Genomic DNA, 20,293 nt, shown 5'->3' with positions numbered 1-20,293 from the left:
AAAGAAATGAGGAAACATCTCGACAAAGTCTTCACATCAACAACGAAGAAGTCAGTTAGTATCTCATCAAAAGAACAATATCTCATCTGATCACATGGTTATCAATGACGTCGGGATTGGAAGGGATGTTTTTGAAGATGGTTCTAGGAAGGCCCCATGTATCCGCCAACTTCTTATTTTTATATGAAGTCTTAAGGTTGTTAAGGTCCACGACTTTGTCTGTTGCCACACATTTGATAGTATCAATTATAGTGCAAGTGTCCTTGCATTCTCCCCCAAAAATCCTACAATTTCCCTCCCTCCAAATCCAATACACCGTAGCCCCTAAACAAAGTCTACCAAAGGTAAATTTTAGACTCTTACCTTTCCCTTTCCTTGCCAAATGGGTAATGTAATCATGCCATAGCCGAGGTCAGCAAGCATAAGGATCTTACTCCAAATAAACTTAGAAATGTTTTGATTTAGTTATCCTTAGTGCAACTGGTATACAGGTAAAATATGCACTACATTAATAATTAATTTAATGGAGTATATCAAATTCAAGTTATAAATATTGATAAAAGAGATAGACATAGTTTTGTGCCAAGAAGCTCTAAACATGCTTGAGAACCTATAAATATTTTGGTTTCAGCAAAACCAACAATGGGTTGGCCGAGTGGTAAAGGCTTAGGGCTAAGGGGTTTGCTCCCCCTGTGGTCTCGAGTTCGAATCACAAGAATGACTGCTAATATTGTTGGCCATGGACTACAAGGCTTACCTTGTTTTGGAAGCCTTGTTCGAGGTTGGGGGATTAGTCGAGGTGCATGTAAGCTGGCTCGGACACCCTTAGTAACAAAAAAAAAAAAAAAAAATTATGCATAACAAAAAGGTTTAAACTTAATTAAGAAATTATTTTGGTTTCAGCAAGGTGTCCATGCTTGCAAGTTATTACGTATTTGCAAGTTCAAAGATGTGGTAACAACTCCATTGTTTTAAAAATCGAACCGTTCCTTGACCCGGTCAAGGGGTCGGTTCCCAGTTTAATCGGTCCAACCGATCTATTTGACAGGTGTACAACACACATTTCTAAACAATTAATCAGTTCTTATATTTATTAGTTATTACTTTTTTTCTCTCTCCCTGTCATTTTCTTATTTCTTCTTTTTTCTCTTTCCCCATCACTTTTCTTCTTTTTTCTCTTTCCCCGTCACTTTCTTCTCTTTTCTATCACTTTCCACTCTCTCTACTGCAACATTTTTTTTTTTCCGTCTTCTCTTTCTCTTCTTCTCCTCTTTTCTTTCTTCTTCCTTCCTCTTTTTGTTTCTTCTTCTCTTTTCTTTTACTTTCCACTCTCTCTATTGCAACTTTTTTTTCCCTCTGCTCTTTCTCTTCGTCTCCTCTTTTCTTTCTTCTTCCTTCCTCTTTCTCTTCTTCCCTTTTTTTTCTTTCTTCTTCCTTCCTCTTTCTCTTCGTCTCCTCTTCTTTCTTCTTCCTTCCCCTCCCCCTTACTTCACTTGACAGCCAAGAAGGCCTTGGCTGCTACAATTTGGCCAAACGAGGTCCAAATCGGCCACTTCTTCCTTCCCCTCCCCTTACTTCTTCTTCTTCTTCACTTTAACAAAGAAAACTTTTTTTTTTTCTTTTTGAAATAGAGAACCGGTCTTCAGCGGTCCAGTTGGACCGAACAATTTTCACTTTTTATCCGATTTTATAGCGGGTCAAAACGGTTTTTTGTATATAAGCAGGTCTTATATTAACTCGGACTGGATATCTGTCCGTGTCCCAGTCGAATCGATTGAACCGACCGGTCTGGTCTAGGTTTTAAAACGGTGAACAACTCTAAAGCATAAGTCATTGTCCCAAACAACTTTAGATAAATATTTTATTTCATCTTAAACTTTTAATGAAACATAGCATATATTTTTGCAATATACAAATAATTATTACTATGTGAAGGCAAGTTCCTTAGACGAGGACCTAGAAAAAATGTAACTTATTATAATGTGGAATTTATTATTATTTATAACTGGTCCAAGTTGAGAACATAATTTTTTATGATTATATGAAGATTATTCCTATATAGAGTATCACTATAAAAATGGTTCTACTGTATTGATAAAAGAATAATATCACATCATTTTGACCAAAATTTATGTCAAATTCTAAATTCTATATCAAGTGTCTCATGGTATGAGGGCATTTTATAATATGACTGGGTCAATTGGCATGGATGAGTACTAACATTTTGGGACGACGAAAAGTTGTGCATATTTTCAATTGATTTTGGCTAAAGGACTTCACATTCATCTAATTAAACTTCCCTAGGTTTGCCCAAAACCTAGACCCCCTTAGATAGTGGTGATGGCTAAGGTGCACTCAACTCTATTTTAAAAATCGGACCGGTCCGATCGGGACCCGATAGCTTCTTCGGTCCGATTCAGGTCTTAGGGGGGTTTTTGTAATATTTCAAAATTATAAAGGTTAATTGTTATTATACAAGGGTGTTTTGGAGATATGTCCAAAGTTTAGAGATTAATTGGCAATATTTTGGGGGCATTTTTGAAATAAATAAAAATTTAAGGGAATAATAAACTTTTTTAAGGGAATTTTTGTAATATATTAAAATTTAAGGGATTAATATGTAATTTTTTAAAAATAAAATTGTCGCTAACATCATCAATCCAACCAGTTAGTCCAACCAGTTAGACCGATTGACCCATGACCCGGACAACAAAACGGATTGCCCTCCAATCCGGGTTTTAAAATAATGGCACTCAACTCCTGCGGTCAGTTTGCTTTCACTTGTTTTAAGCAAATGTGGGTAACTGACATGGTGTGATATTTACTCTTTTATTGATATTTATTTGCTCACATTTAAAAAGTAGCATATTTTCAACCGGTTTTGGCTAAGGTACTTCATAATTCATATTCATCTAAATGAAGAAATTGTTGTGTAATACAGCAAATAATTACAAGAAACAAGTCATGTTTCCATGCAACTTTTCTCCAACTCAATCTTTACAAATAATACACAATCTCTACTTATCGCTCTGCAATTCGCTTCAGGCTTCAGGCCTATATTTACATGCATTTGAAAATATAATTACATGAATTTTCTCTGCTCCGCCCCTTATTAGGGTTTATGCCTTAGGCATTTTCATCTGGTGATAGTAATAAAATGATAGAAGAATAACTAAGCATAGGATAAAGATTGGCATCAAGGAAGTGAGAATACTGTTTTATTGCTGTTTCCCTTTCTGGAAGATCAGTGGAGAGAAAGTCAAATGGCGCAGACTTGCTGGTGTCTACCAACGGCTCCCACCTATATCCAGACCGCTCAGGCAGTGCAACAATTACAGCCAAGTGACTGGTGTTAAAAGCAACGTAGATTTCTCCCTTCACAGAATCAATCTGGGTTGAAATTTAAACCAATAAGGGACCAATCAAATTATTGAATGTGAAACAAAATGGCTAGTCCCAAGAAGCAAGTCATTGACATTCTGAACGTTGGGATTACAGTCAATGAAAGAACTGAGAATTGCGAGGGAAAATAAAAGCTTATTACTCTTATAATGAGTAATAACCACATTTGCTTAAATCAGCTACGTACACAAGGTGAGTCTCTGTAAAAGGCACAACAGTTCCTATCCATGACTAAGCTTATATTACCAGGGGTAATAAGATCAAAGATGGAACTTGTATAGGTTTATAAGCATACACAAAGCTAATTTGAAAGTTTGACACACCGAAGCAAAATGTGGATGCAAAAGAGAATTGATAAGCAACCCATCGAATGATCATAGTGATATGTTTCTCTAACAAACATCATTTTCTGCATCATTATAAATCACTAAATGGTTCAGAAACATCATTTTTCTTCCATGATAAGCGCACCCAGCTAATGCAAGCAATAATTAATTTCAAGCAGAAAATTTCTCTTGTAAGATGCAAGTGTAAGGTTCTATCAAAATTAATGTCAGGATGTCCTGTTTTGACGTTTTGAATATTATATATATACCTATATATTGACATAAGTTTTAGATTAATGGATATGGAATATAATGGATTACAGTAAAGATTATTAGGCGAGCTCTTCACTCAATTTCTCCAAATAGTAACATACTCGTAGATTAGTAAACATCTTGGGTTAACATTAGCAAAAATGGATTTTGCTTTCCACTTATATATTCCCCTCTTCGGGAAGGCATGCATATAAAATGTGTTAAACAAAAGGGGAGTCCTGAGAACTCTATACCCACACAGACAGTGTGACATATCTGTTATGAATGCTTCAGAGCATATTATTGCAGGAAAATGAAGTATCCTACCTATTTATCCACATTACCTTACTTTTAAAACTAGAAAGGCAATCCTAAGAAGCCTTACTTGATCTAGCCATAAATAATAAATAAATGTTATATCTCAATAGAAAACTAATCTACTTATGAACATAAGCATTTCGGTATTTAAACGAAGTTAAAAATGCAATAAAAGAGTTACCAGTGTGAAAGCCACAAAACGGCTTGTGTCTGACCAATCTGGCATCCCAGGAGCATGACCATGCCACTGAAGCCTCTCCGCTGTTGGGAAGTCATCTAAACCAAGTGACTCACATTCACTGAAAGATCACACATAAAAATGACTGGAGATGAAACCAAAATATGCATATTACACACGCAAGCAAAATAACCATAATGAAGAAGTTAGCACTTAGAACTTAGCACTTACTGGCGGAACTTGGTCATAAGGCAGCAAAATCTGAAGAAGTCTGATGATGAGTCTTCCTTTTTATCCCACCGAAAATAGTTTATCTGCATCATGACTGACAATTAGTCACCAGAATCAACAACTGGGCTTAATAGAAGTGCCAGACATCAGCAGGGTGTAGAAGATCACATAGTTATCATGGCAATATGTATTGTTGTTTCCACCTTTCGTGTGCCCATATTCATCACCCATATAAATCATTGGCACACCCTGGTGAGACAGATCACACTCCGTAGTCAGATGAAGACATGCAAAGAGAAGAAATATAAAACAAAGTGGTTGATAACACTAGAATAGCTGATATGGCTAACTTTCCATCGTTAAAGTATTAAACACTAAATAGGTAAAACTTGTGTAGACACCTGTAATTAAAATATTTGATATAGGTGGATATTTGTTCATATACTTATCCCGATTACAAAAATTATATTGGTCACTGTTAAATACTTGTTATAGGTTGTTTGTATGTTATATGGTATTTTGTTAAAAGCCACTATTTCATCTTACATAAAAACCAAAACTACAAAGATAATCTTGTAAAGAATAGTATCATATAATATCTTACACGAAATCAAGGGGAGTAAAAAGTCAAAATTAACTGGACATCGAAAACATGTAATATCATCATTGACTTTTGTTTTTATTTTTTATTGCACAGGACAATAACCTCTTAAACTTTACAGGAAACCAAGATCAGTAATAATAAAAATGAAATTACAAACAAATGGCCAAATTTCAAATCCTATGTAGAGCTGATTGTAACATTAAGTCCAAAACAGAAAAAGAAAGGCTGGGTAAAAATACTCTTTTTTATTTCATAACATTAGATAATAACACAGTTATTCTCTTTCATTCAGGCAACTTCTATAATATACCAAAAGATAAATATTGAGCAAAAGAGATGTCAAATTTGTTGATTTTATAGTTTTAAGTTGCAACAACCAATTAGATTAAACAATATACCTTAATAATTCAGTAAGCATAAAAATAATATTTCCAAATGTATATATAACTCAAGTTTCAAATGGGTCTAGATTGGAATATCCAACCTATGCCTGACCAAGGTTGATATTGCGTACCCCTTTCCTCAAGTCGGTTTGGGTTGACCTAACTTGTCCAAGTTATTCCCCTAATTCATAACATGCAAATTAACTTTTATGTCAAACTTTGTTCTAAACATATTTATTAAATAATTTTTAATCTTGAGTGTTTATCAGAGCACAAAACTTCAATAAATCACAGGAGAGTACACATCTTAAATATTTACCACAAACCACTCACAAAAATATGCTGCTCGGTACTCAGGCTCAATAAATGGCTGGTTGAGCCAAAAGTCATATGGTCCAAAACATAATGTAAAACTATGCCAAATCTTACTTGGGAAACCATGAGGCAGAGGAAAAAATTCCGCATTTGTCGTTTTCTCAGTTTCTTCACTGAAATGTCTGCAAATTCTCCCTCCTGTATATATTTTGATTTAACAGTATGAATACTCACATTCAAAAAATAACTGACAGTCCACACTTTCAATTGAATAATAAAATATCCAGGTACCTAGGAATTATTTCTAGCATGTTTAAAATGTTTCAGAAGAAATCCACCAATGCAAATGAATACATACAATGTGAAAAAATGCATACACGAAATCCACAAATGCAAATGAATGCAACGTATTCAACTTTCAAAATAAAAAATGCCATTCAACTAGTGAGATGTTTATTTACTGGTGATAAAGCTTAGTGACTTGTTGCTTCTATCAACAACCAACTCCCTTACAGATTTCAGAGAGTTGAACCCCAAGGTAAAATCATTTTGAAAGCACTTGACCGTCTGAAGCTCTCAAGGGAATATTCAATACCTCAAAATTCTTTTTTTAAGGGCTTTTGCTTTTGTTTTGTAATCAGTGTACAGATAGTTTCTGAAATTTGTGTATCAATTTTGCATAGCTTTCAATATCCCATCAAGCTTCAATTTCAATTTTGTGTAAATTGTGTATCAATGTTGTTTTTGTTTTCACATCTCATCCAGATATTGATATAATTTAATAGTTTCCCCTAAAAAATATTGCCGTAAAATTTTCTCAAGTAGAATAGTGTCTCAAGCTTGAGAATAGTATCTTGTAGTGCCTATATAGCAAAAAAGGGAAAAGAAAAATATAGCAACAACAGATATATTTACGGTGAACTGATACATCTTCTAGAGGCTATTGTTACACTCTCACATTACCACTACTCACAAAATTGATTACCATCTTCACTTCTATTCAATTAAGATTACACTGTCTTTTGCAGCCCCCTCCTTTCAAGACTCCAGAAACAGAGCCAAGAAGGAACATCCAGCTGTCTTGACTAACTAAGGGTAAACTTATTGAAGACAGTCTGTATTCGATAAAGCGTAGTTAAAATTACAACTGTACAGATTATCAAATGCAGAATTCATTCCTCAGAATTCCTTTATTGTTGTTTGTAAATTGATATAAATTAGACGTAAATGCCAAAAATTTTGGGTGTTAATTGTCAAGAGTCAAGGCAGAAAAATTGATTGACTACAGTGGAATAGAAAAGACCTAATAAGATTCATTGTTATTTAAAGTGTCAATCAATCAATTAAGTTTATATTTTTGACTCAGAAATTAATTTACTAGTACAGTTAGAGCAAATCTGGGAGATTTCGTGCCAGCCTACTATAGGGAAAATGTTTGGTGGAAGTATCTCATTTCAAATAACTCCCACATAATTCAAAAGAAATTATTGTACAATAGATAATGAAGATTATATTTATGTAGTTTATCTATTAAGTTACTAACACTAAATAAAAAGAGCAAGTATCAGAGCAAAATACTTTATTAATATCTACCTGTCCACAGTTCCAGCTGTTATTATGAATCTCTCCATCATTGTTGTCTTCCCCGTTTGCCAAATTATGTTTGTGGTTATAGGACACCAAATCAGCCAAAGAAAAACCATCATGTGCACATATAAAGTTGACACTATTCCACGGTTTTCCTCCTCCTTCCTGACTTAATATAACATTTTAAAATATCAGATCTAAGCATATATTTAAGAGGCTTCAAAATATGTCTCACATTTCAGCATTCATAACGTATAGCACGAAATCAGAAAACTTCAACACTTTAGTTGTCAGGAAAAAAAGAAAAAAGAGATTGCCTACAAAAGCTTGAAACAAAAAACACCACATAGAAATTTATAGGGTCTTAGCATTCAAAAGAAGCACACAAAAGACAAACCTGGTATAAATTGGGGCTCCCACATAGGCACTCAGCAAAAGCACCAGAAAAGCCATCTGTACCCTTAATAAATTGCCGCACTATGTCGCGATACTGAAATCAAAATGATTATACAAATCAATGAAACCCTTTGCTGGCAGAAGTATAAATCAAGATACATATAATAATGCAAGTAGGTTTCTTCCTAGGAGGACCTATATGATTACTTGATAAGAATTCACCCTCAAAGACCAACAAAATTCTCTATGGGAACCAAGTGAAGACCATTGAAGAAGTTATTCAAGGGAGTGGGAACAATTCGGCACAAGAGAAACTCCTCATGCAAGACACAAGCAAGGATTCGGCCCAAGGGGAATTATTCATGCAAGACACAAGCAAAGAGTCGGCTCAAGGAGGTAAATTGGTTCATGATGAGCCCAAATGGCCCAAAATGGAATCTAGCTATTATTTGGGTTCAAGTCCTTTAATTGGATGTAACTTGATAACTTGGGAGTTTTCCCACCAAAAGTAATTCAAGTATTCAAACATTATTTGGGAGAACCAAGGGAAGCATGTGGGAGCATTCAATGAGCTTTAAATGCAAGAGACAAGGCAACACATGGGCGGCTACAAGCATTACCCGATTTGGCAAAAACAATGTTGTAAGGCTTTGGCGGCTCCATGTCCCTGACCACTTTGGGAAAATCCTAGGATCTTGTGTTTAGTCCATCAAAGAATGTAATTTAATTATTTTGTTTTCTCGTATGTTGGAAGCCGTGTATGACCTTTTCAATATTGGTCAACTTTCCTTTTGTGTGGCTTAGATCTCACTAGGAGTTAGTGCATACCACTTGTATGCCCAAGATTGAACTTTGTTAAGGCAACTTTTGTAATCTTTTGTATGGCCCTTATATATGGCTGGCCACTTCACTTGAAGGGGTGAGACTTGATGAATGAAATTGTAAGCTCTTGAGAGAGTTGTTTTCATCCTTTATCCAATCTTTGCCATAGGTTGGTGGTGGAATCTGGTGGATTTTCCTTTAGGCCTTGGTTATTAAGCAATTGTTTATCTCTTTAATCTTGTGTATTGAATACTTGTTCTTGTGGAGGACTTTTTATCCAATTCAAAGGGGAAGCTACTGCCAAATTGAAGATTGGTGGTTGGAGCTCATTTGGCTTGACATAAAGTCTTCTAAACTCACTCAAAATACTCACAAATGGACCATTACTCAACTAAAAATTTAAAAGTGTATGAATGTAGGGCTTCAACAAAACAAAGGAGAGAAGGCTATGCTATTTACAGCAATAGACCTAACACTAAAACTTAACAAAATTAAAAGGTAATACATACTATATCTATGAATTTGATAGGAACCCACTCCCAAAATGATAGGAATTGGACTGAGTAGTGGGCCTTTGATAGGAATTAGGCTAGACAGTGGTCTTTTTGTGAGCTTAGATAGAACTCTCCTTAGAAAACTGGCTTGCCAACGGAGGGTGTCCAAGTCCTTATAAACAATATGCCCACCCCTTTTTCCCTCTCAATGTGGGATCATAACATTCCCCCACAATTCGAGACCCAACACCCTCGTTGGTCTTCTTTCCAGAGAGTGCTTGCCCTCATCGACTACACCGCCCTCATCAGCCTTTACTGCCCTCCCTTCGGATCTTACTTCGCTTGGAAGCCTGTCAAGCCTTAGAAGCCTATCAGCAACTCTCCTTCTCGGCCGCTTAGGGGGCCCACTGGGCCCTACTGCATGGGCTCGGAAGGTACGACCGGCGCTGATACTATTTGATAGGAACTCACTCCCAAATTGATAGGAATTGAACTAGACAGTGGTCCTTTTGTGCACTGAGGTAGAACTCTCCTTAGAAAACCGGTTTGCAAGGGAGGGTGCCCAAACCCTTTTAACCCACATGCCCACCCTTTTCCTTTCCAATGTAGGATCCTAACACACCACCACGCTTCTGCAGCCGACGTCCAAGTCAGCCACTTTACCCCTATCGGCCTTTTTACCCCTTAGGCAACTATGTGGATCCCTTTTCCCTTAGGCCTCCATGCGCTTACTCGGGATAGCAGCCCAAGCTCAAGGTCAAACTACCACGTAATCGACGTCCATGTGGGCGCAGGATCATACTCTGATACCAATTGATATGAACCCACCCCAAAAACTCAAACAATTAGGCTGGGCCATGGGTCTTTCATGAGCTTAAGTAGAGCTCTCCTTAGAAAACCGGCTTGCCAAGGGAGGGTGCCCAAACCCTTTATAACCCACACGCCCACCATTTTCCTTTCCAATGTAGGATCCTAACAGAATTTGTATTTCTCTAATTTATCACCTTATTGATTTATGAACTTATGATTTAAAACATGTAATCTTTGCACAAAAGTATGGAAACCAAAAGATTCAATACTCTAAAGGTAAACCTTCGTAGGACATACTCAACAATTAGCGTTAGGTCGATGAATAACATGGTCATGGCATTGTGTATGATCACTAATCCATGAGTAAGTCACAAGCCCCACAATTCTCCATATGCACCCAATGCACTTGAAGGACCATAAAGCATTAGATTATTTTTCATTACTTTAATCATTTTTCATAATAAATAGCAAAATAGCAAATTAATAGAGCAAATAGAAAATACAAACAAATGGTTAGCAAATTCTATCATAAATGACAAATGTGAATATGCAAACAGAAGATATATTTAAGGTTTTTAAGCAACGTTTCAATAAGTTCAGGATCATGCATAGTTTCTACAACAGGGATGAAAAAAAAAAAAAGTGGTTTAATATGATGGCTATACATTTTAAATATGTTTTTCCATAACACATTCTACATGCCTCATCTCCCAATTGCAGCAGACGAATTGGATGTTAGAAAGTTTAAATCTGACTGACCTTCCCATTCCATTCCGACCAAATACCCCAGCGTGGAAACATGCCAACTTGATATAGACCGCCTGCATCCCATGCTTCTGCTATAAGCTAATTGAAAAAGAAAAAAAAAAAATCAGTTGGTTAATCTGTTATACAGTAACACAGAAAAACAAGGAATTAAAAGCATGAAAGAAGCTGAAGATATTTTTTTAAGTTTATAAATAATAAATACAAATTAGAGCACATATATTCCAGGCAATTGGAACGACATGCAAGTATAGTGTACTTAAAAAACTTTGCTGGTAGTAAGGCATTTGTATATGCCATAAACCTTTTATAAAAAACAAGATATTCAACAATTTCACAAAAACTACTCCTAACAAATTAAAGGTTTTAAGTGATTTTAGGACAGCAGTGGAAAAGTCTGGATCTTTGGATCTTTAATGGGCAAATCTAAATCTGAAACAAGTAAATGGAAGGGGAATTTAAAATAACGAGTCTTGGACGGAACGAGTCTAGGATTTAGTACGACCCTCACTCCATGAACAAACACCTGTGAACATCTGTATGGGTTCATTAGTACATTTAAAGAAAATACCTTCACTCCACAAAGTACTGGATCGTTACTTATCATGTCAATCAATGGTGGGCTGCTGAGAGGGCTGCCAGTAGTCAACAAGTCATCTTCTACCGGAACCCCATATACATTGACTGCATCCCATAGACTTCATCATAATAGGAAAATCAGAAGTCAGAGATCAAAATTAGTTTCACATATAAAATTAAAAAGAATTAAGATATTTAGCAGATAGCTCAGGAAATAACCTGCTGCCCCTAGTCATTATAGAAGCAAGATCAAAGCGAAAACCATCCACATGCATTTCTATTACCCAATATCTGTCGTAAAAGAAAGAATCAGATCTCCAATCCCATGTAGTAAAAGTTTGCAACAAACAGACAAAAGTAAAATGGAATTCAAATTGCAGCATGCAGCAGAGAAATATTCAATGGTAAATGGAACTAGCAGTGGCCAAGCCCACTGCTAGCCTATTGCCTAGAACCAAGGTGGCATTCAATATCAAAGGAAAGAGTCATGATCCTATAAACGAATTCAAGGCAGAAGGCAACCTAATTCAAGAGCTTGGACAACAGCAATTGTTAATGGTTAATTGAGGTACTAAGAAAAATAATTAGTCCACCACAAAGATACAAACTACTGCAAAATAATCAAAAGCTCAAGAACATAAAACTCAATACAAATATAAGACACTAAATAGTAGATTAGAACTAGAGATCAGATATCTTTCTTCTTGAAAATGAATATTCTTTCATTTTTATAATATTCCAGACTCTAGTGAGGACAATTGTGTAAAAGGAAATCATTAATAGAAAATAAAACTTAATTGGCTGTTGAAGTTTCCAGCATGGCCAAATCATGAGTAACATTTCTTTCATATTTGCAAGGTGAAAACCAAAAGTTTTGGTGGCAAAAGAAATAGAAGTATTTTAGTGTATATGACCACATACCACAACAAATATATGAGATGCTAGGTACGCATTGTGGGTTTGAGGCCAAATGACATTAATTAAACACATACATTAAAGGTGGATCTTGAACCTACTTTGTAAGTGCTTGGTGTTCTGTCCTACATATAAGCTTCAAAAAATCCCATCAGATGTTCCCACAATACTATTAAATTGCTAAATCCACTAGATAATGATAATTTGAATACCTACATACATCAACAGTCTTGCAGTGACTACTTTTAAAGGAATCGCTGATTAAAACTTGTGGACAATTACAGCAATTGTAGGTAAAACAAACTCTAAATTTAAAAAAACAAAAAAAAAAAAAAAAGGACTGATAATCACTATAGACAATGATGAATCCACCTCAAACAATCAACTATAAATTGACGCACAACAGGATGGTTGCAATTGAATGTATTCCCACAGCCTGAATAATTATAAAATTCACCCTGTAAAACCATAAAGCAAAATTCAGTCATCGTAACTGTATCTGAAGAAATGGAAAGTAGGAAAACAGAAAACCATTAAATCATAATTTGGGTTTTTAACAGCTGGGGATCCAAACTGGAGTGGCTGATTTACAATATCAAAGGTACGTAATAAAATTAGACTGTTGTTATCTCAAAGCAAACACTCTTTGTCAAATTTTAGTATTGTAATGTAAAGATCATGTCGTCAACCCTTTGGTTGATCATTTGGTTTATATGTAGAACGAGATGTGAAGGCTGAGCATTAATCATGAAAGCTAATAGTATTAACAATGAAAGAGGCATTCAAATTAAATGACATAAGTGTTGAAACTAATATGAAATCATATTATTTCAGCTGCATAGAACAATAATCATAAATTCCAAAGGAGCAATAAGATTCAAGTGTTAAATTGTAGCAAGCAAACAAAATAGAAAAAGGAAGATACTAGGTAGGATCTCAATCTAAACCTTTAATGATGGAAATGGTAAAAGAAACCAGAATACACCAACAGGATTTTAAATTATTGGATTTGATGAACATAAAAAAACCCTAGAAACAAACAGGAGGGGTCATGCTCTTACTTTCTTCCATATCAAACAACTTCAACAATACTACTAGAAGTCACCAAAGCAGAAACAAGTCAATACAAGCAATATTATACAAGGAAAACTATTCCATTATGATTAACTAGTTCTGTTAAAAAGGATTTTTGTTTTAGAAAGTTAGATATTTCAATCTATTTTTAAGCAAGATTATTTTTTCTAATTAGGTTCTTATTTACTTATGTGAGTTGGATAAGGGTTTCTTGTAGGATGTACCTTGCCACTATAAATACATAAGACCTTAAACAGATGATCGACAATGAACATTGGCTTCCATTCTATACTTATCTTTTTATTTTCTTTCTCTTATGAATACTAGCTAATTAGCTTATTGGATCTCTTAGAGTCATAAAAAAGATCTTGGGATCAAACCCCACACAGACCAGGTTTGGGAGGGGTATGATTTAAATTTGTAAGTTTGAAAATAATAAAAAAGTTAAAAACAAAATAATCTTTTTTTTTACCTAATTCCTCTAGTTTTCTCCACTTTTGGTTTCTTAAGTAGTCCCCCTCAACCTCCTAAGTAGGATGTGCAGAAAAGTCTGAACCGAAAAACTAAACTAAATCAAACCAAAATAAAACAAAGTAAAATTTAGGCGATTTGGTTGGGTTAAATTTCTACAATCAAAAACCCGAACTAGAACCAAATTACATATTTATTAATATACAATAATATCAATGTAAAAAGATATGTAAGCATAAATTGATATGGTGATAGTATTTGAATTTATTTGGCAGGGACAACCATCTTATATGTACTCATTACATAATTAGTAATACCAAGAAACTATAACAATAGTAATAGATATAAGAGTTTGATTTTTTAGCAATAAATAGCATTTGCGTTGACCAAAAATGATATATCAAATAAAAAGTGAATTAAAATCTTTATTTCACATCAATTAGATTTAAATCATTTAAATTTTCACCAATTTCTCCAACAAAGTTTTATTTATCGACAAATAAAAAGTAGTCCATCTAATATGAAGAAGATTCATCTTCTCTCTTTCAATCCGACTAAACTCACCAACAATCGTAAGTTTCTTGTATAGGGAGAATAATGAGAATTCAATGATTAATTTTATAATCATGATATGAAGTATTTTGGGTTTAGATATTTAAATCTTATTTTAGCTGGATTTGATTTCATATTTATATTTTTATTACTTGTTTATGTAAGTATGATTAAGGTTTCTTATAGTATTATTGGCCACTACATATAGGCCTCAAAGTTTTGCGAAACCTTTGATGGATTATTAACAATGAAGATTAATTTTACATCAGATAACATTAACAATGGATCGTCGAAAATTCGGCTTTCTCCCTTTTCTTGTTCTTCTAACTTATTCACCTTTCTCTCTTTCTCAATAGTTCTCTCTATTTCTTATCTATCTTATCTTTTGTCCAACCATTCTACATCAACCTTACATGAGAAAAAAGAGAAGATTCACAAAACATCAAAGAATCAAGAAGAAAAATATATCTTATATTTTAACCATAATATAAAGACAATTTCTTACATTTAAATTATCCCCGCTTATTTAGGAATTCAAATACACCTCAAATAGAATGACTATTGATTAAACAACACCAGAATCAAGTGAAGGCGTATATATAGGAGCAATGTGTCAAAAATTGTACCTTAGGGGCCAACATGTAATAAACACTGTTATCAACACCTCTAAAAGACAAAGTAGGACCTTTCTCATTGCCCTCAGCTGTGTGATTGAATACAACATCCATGAACACCTGCTAAAGAAAATTAGATATGGAAAATTTTTAATTACTGAAAAGAAATGCTCATTGTTACTGAGACTGAGACCAAATATCACCTCAATTCTTCGTTTATGTGCTTCCTTAATAAGAAGCTTGAATTCATTAATAGCATCACGGCCACAATTACATGTACCATTAGATGAATATCTTATCATAGGAGAAAAGTAGTTGACAGTGGAATACCCCCAAAAATTAACCCTGGCAAGAAATAATAATTAAATAATAATTAGACAAGATATGTCAACAATACATCAAGATTTTCCTGAATTTGAGAAGATCATATTATTAACATAAATCAGTTTATTTATTTGATTTTATTAATTTGTGACATCTGAAACAAAGATTGCCTGCTCCACCACAGCCTTTACCATAGCTCATGCCCTAGAGCTAAAAAAACATTTTTTTTTCAGCTAGTATTCATTTCTAGAGAATAGAAAAAACTAAGATTTCAGTCTAGAAAGTATTTGAGCCCTCATACTAATCATTTACCATAGAAATCTATATTCACATGAGTACAGAAGCAAGGTAAAGGAACATTCTAATAATAGAGTTATAATAAGAAATTGACTAGAAACAAATATTTGACTATTTATATCCTTCTCTTACGCGATCATTTACATCCCTTTAAAATTTGGACCGTATCTCTTTTATGTAAAAATTGGTTAAAAGTCTAATTTTTAATTTTTTCTTTAACTTCGACTAACTCTCTAAGTTGAGTTCAGAATTATAAAGTAAAATTAAAAAAGAAAAAAAAGAGGTAGACATCATACTTGAGAATTTCTTTCATTGTGCGTGTGTGTGTCCATGTCATAATGTACTGTAACAATGATAAGTTTGTACTACTGAACAATAGACTTGTAACAGTCAATGACAAACTTACAACAACATTATATTTAAAATGCCTAACATGAATGTTATAACATTTAAAAGGTAAAGTTATATATAGGAAAAAAAAAAAAAAAACACACACACACACACATACACATATATATAAACAATGAGTGCCCCTTAGGTTTCATAAATATATAGATTTCTATTTGCCAGTTAAGTTTTATTAAATGCTAGAGGGCCAGAATTACCTAAAATATCTCTGATGTGTTGAGAGAGTTAAAATAGTGTTTGACAGGAAAATATAAATCGACCAGATATTACATGATTTTGACCCTCTGACATGTGTATAGAGCAATTTTTTTCTAAAGGTGATTTACTCCAAAAGATGATCTGTCCATTTATGAAACCTCAAGAGTAGTCATCGCAATTACCCCAAACCTCAAGACGGAAATTAAAATCACCCTTATACATGAATGAGCAGGTAACTTCTCTCCACAGTGACTACTTTAAAATTCAAATAACGCTCTAGGTGAAATCTTTTATCTTTTAAAAAATACAGAATATTTACAAAAAAACATAATAGAAGAAGGATTTAACTGTTCACACTACACCAGTAATCATGAAAGCAATGATTGCAGCAAAACAATGTAAGCTATATGTACGCATTAGATTTTACACAGTCCATCAGTAAGAAACCCTAAAATTTAGCCTATCATGAACTCCAACTGCATTTTAAAAGCTTGTTTAAGTCTACAATAGGCTGTATAAAGTTTGCCAATATGAATCTTTTTTAAATTTTGTATAAAGCAAAAACAGATTCTAGATAACAACGTGAAAAATCATACTTATAATCGCCCAAGAAAGAATTATAGCTGAAATACTCCAGCTCATTAAATTCATGACATGGCATCAACTCTATACAGTTAACTCCAAGGTCCTGTAAAATAAATAGATAATAATGGTTACTAACAACAATCAATAACAAAAGATTACAATAATAAAACTTGAATATTCATCATAAATTTGAGCAAACTTCAGTGTGGTTAATAAAATTAACCCATACACTATTTAAGGGCTTGAAAAGGATCATCACAACTGTGAAGAAATAGTTGCATATTTAACAAAGTATGAGATTAGAACTTAAGCAATGGTTAGAGGCCTAAGTGGTAGTAAGGTGGATTGCAACAAATAAAAATTAACAATTTTGTTGATCTTAGTAGTCTGGTGAAAGGAAAAAATAAAAAATCCTGAACAACCACATTGGTTGGACAAGATAATATTAATCATGCAATAGAAAAAATGAAAGATATACAATGACCTTATTTTGTTTACCACTCAAGAAAACAGGGTTTGAGATTTTCTATTCAATCCCTAAACAGTTTATGCAACGACTCAAAAGTTCCAGTTTTCACAATCTCCCTCCACGAGACTTCAACAAACATCGGTTCTAACATCAATCAACAAGATCAATGCTCCAAAATCAAATTTGCAATGCTTCACTTAGCTTACAAAAGACAACTCAGCATATGATATCATATTTGGTTTACTTGTCCTATGTTTGCCTAGCTGAAAGCCACAAAAAATTAAACACTAACTAGGATCATAAACATATAAGATTAAAAGCAAAGGCAGTAGATATTGTCCACGTAGAGCAAAAACTATATATTAAAATTTCTAGTTGTAAGGACAGTGTACCCAAAGATTCTTATGTCAAAAATTCAATTTTTGATGGGCATGATCAAATTGGTACTACAACTGTAATAACTTATCCACTAGCTCCTTATCCGCCCATGGTTGTGTTATATCAGTGCATCTATAGATGTGTCTGATGTACTTTGTTTTATAAGGAAATAATAATGGATTGTATAATAACAGAGATAGAAATACAATAGTGAATCAAATATCCACTAAGTGATCAGATTATCTCTTCAAAAGGGGCACAAATCAACCCAAAGGATTGGACTCTGGTAAAATCCCTTGTCTCTAACATTAAGTCTTGGTTCTTCACATGAAGCCGTTGTTCAAAATACATGTTTACAAAACACAAAATAGTGAGAGTGAAACAATTCTACTATTCATCTCAATAGACAAATCTTCATATAAAAAAAAATTGTGTACAGTAACAAGCAGTGCTCTAAACTCTACCTTCAAGTGATCAAGCTTCTCCACTACACCAAGGTATGTACCAGGAAATTCAGTTCGGCTTGATTCATGTCTCGTAAATCCTCGCACATGGATTTCATATATTACAAGATCTCTCTGTGGATGCTTCAAAGGTAAATCTCCTTCCCAATCAAACTGAAAATCAAATGGCTGAATAATTACAAGGATATTGGAACAATACCCAAATTAATTTATTACGCATGATTAAAATACAAACATGCGTTTATCACAAGTTAGAACTGATTAAAATTCAAAAATAAGTTTACCACAGGAATGAGAAATCAACACTTCATTTTCATACTAAGAAGAAATTTGAAGGTCTAAAAAATTACTCAAACTAAGAATAAGGAGATTATATTTACAGTAAAGGTTGTCAGAGTGCTTATAAGCTCAGTTTTCTAGCCCTTGCTTAGGGATATGGACTCAATTTGGTTGCTACAAGATCTTATACTGTACACTGAACCATAGGACATCTCTGCTAACATCCAAATTAATATCGTATAGCGCATGTAATAAGAATTAAAATAGGTAAATGAAGCAACCACCTCATCCTCAGAATTAGGCACCATGCAGACCATTTGAGGCCAGCAATTATCACCAGGCGCCGGAACGCCAAACTGCCCTCTACTGATAACTGCCTATACAAATTAAAGTAAAATAAGTCCATGGATAAATCGCGTAAAATGTAAACAGAAATTCGAAATTTGACGCAACTAACTTTCGCATACGGATCCAATACTATTTTAGAAGAGTCATAATACTGTCCTCGCTCAGGAGAAAACTTGCCATCAAATTTGTATCCATACAACATGTCTTTAAAATCTCCTTTAACAAATACATGCCACACATCTCCAGTTTTATTAATAAAAGGATTAAGGAAGATTTCTTCAGTGACTCTACCCTGCATCAAATATAATAACACAAAATTAATCATAAAAAATGGACTTAATTATAACCAAACAAGTAATTACATGAAAAAATTAAATTATAACCTCTTGCAAATCGGTGAGAGTGATCAAGCAAAGAGTAGCGGAAACCGCATTGCTAGAAAATATACAAAAATTGACTCCACCGTCTCGAGCAGTTGATCCAAAAGGAGTCGGATTACCCTGTGATACCTTAAACCGCCGCTTCGGCTTCTCAATGACGGCAGTTTCCAACTCGGCTTCTTTTCTCGCTTTGACGACTAAATTTTTTAAAACGTCAGCAAATGGTAATGGTTTTGAGTTTGAAACGGTTCGCATTCTCGTTCTCATTGGATGACTGCAATCAAGAATTGGCTTCGGAGATAGCTTCGGTTTCAGCAAACATCGTGAAGTACAGTGAGTTAAGTACATTGCTTTTTGAAGGAAATGAAACGAAGTGATTTGGTGGAGAAGGAGAAATATCTCATCAATAAAAAATGGGTATAGGAAGTGATTTTGTTTTTTGAAATTTTTTATTAAAAGTTCAAAATACCCGTTTCTATTTTTGTCACAATGGTAACCAAAGTTTGTCTCGATAGACAAAAATACCCCTGTAAGTGTCAAGAAATCGCGCACTACCACTTTCAAAATCATTAATGACTTGAATCTAAAAGAAAATTACAAAATCCGTATCTTATCTCTCAAGATTTGTTAGTTATTAGTATTTGATTTTTTATGCTTTAAATCACAATCGAATTCAACGCATAAAAATTTGTTACATTTGATAGATGTAATTAAAAAAACTTAAATCAATTTTTTAAAATTAAAAATTAAATTGAAATTACTAAAACCTCCCACTATCAACATAAATTATCAATAATATTACTGTAACGTAATAGTATTCAAATACTAATTGTTTGAGTAAAAAATTAAGGCTCGTTTGTTTCGTTTTTTGGAATACTATTATTAGTATTCCCAAAAAAGTTAAACGGTAAAATTGCAAAAACTCACAATATAATTCAATATTATTCAACTTTTTTTAAACCCCTTAAATTTGTTAATTTTATTAAATACCCATAAATATATTTTTTTTGAAATTGCAAAAACACCCCTAAACCCACATTATACCAGATTTCGGCCACCACTGTCGGAAGATGGC

At 33.8% G+C, this 20,293-nt stretch overlaps 1 protein-coding gene across 2 annotated transcripts; it reads right to left on the bottom strand.

Annotated features, from left to right (window-relative positions):
• Window positions 1-2,880: 2,880 nt before the first annotated feature.
• Window positions 2,881-19,627, bottom strand: LOC116111556 (isoamylase 1, chloroplastic). 2 transcript variants are annotated; one of them, XM_031397724.1, is made up of 18 exons: window positions 19,222-19,627; window positions 18,948-19,130; window positions 18,775-18,867; window positions 18,212-18,364; window positions 16,912-17,003; window positions 15,292-15,433; window positions 15,101-15,208; window positions 12,750-12,835; window positions 11,682-11,753; window positions 11,455-11,581; window positions 10,878-10,964; window positions 7,994-8,086; window positions 7,603-7,761; window positions 6,124-6,207; window positions 4,876-4,956; window positions 4,708-4,790; window positions 4,480-4,597; window positions 2,881-3,390 (listed from the first exon to the last, which is right to left on the bottom strand). In XM_031397724.1, the coding sequence occupies exons 1-18, from the start codon at window positions 19,564-19,566 to the stop codon at window positions 3,127-3,129; spliced, it is 2,370 nt and encodes a 789-aa protein (XP_031253584.1). In that variant the 5' UTR covers window positions 19,567-19,627; the 3' UTR covers window positions 2,881-3,126. The 2 variants fall into 2 exon arrangements, with proteins under 2 accessions (XP_031253584.1, XP_031253585.1); XM_031397725.1 differs by lacking the exon at window positions 4,876-4,956.
• Between the last annotated feature and the right edge of the window lie 666 nt (window positions 19,628-20,293).

Source organism: Pistacia vera, unplaced genomic scaffold (genome assembly GCF_008641045.1).
Source record: "Pistacia vera cultivar Batoury unplaced genomic scaffold, PisVer_v2 Contig644, whole genome shotgun sequence".
Taxonomy (NCBI): Eukaryota; Viridiplantae; Streptophyta; class Magnoliopsida; order Sapindales; family Anacardiaceae; genus Pistacia; species Pistacia vera.
Note: the sequence above shows the minus strand (reverse complement) of the source record. Positions and strands in the feature narration are given on the sequence as shown.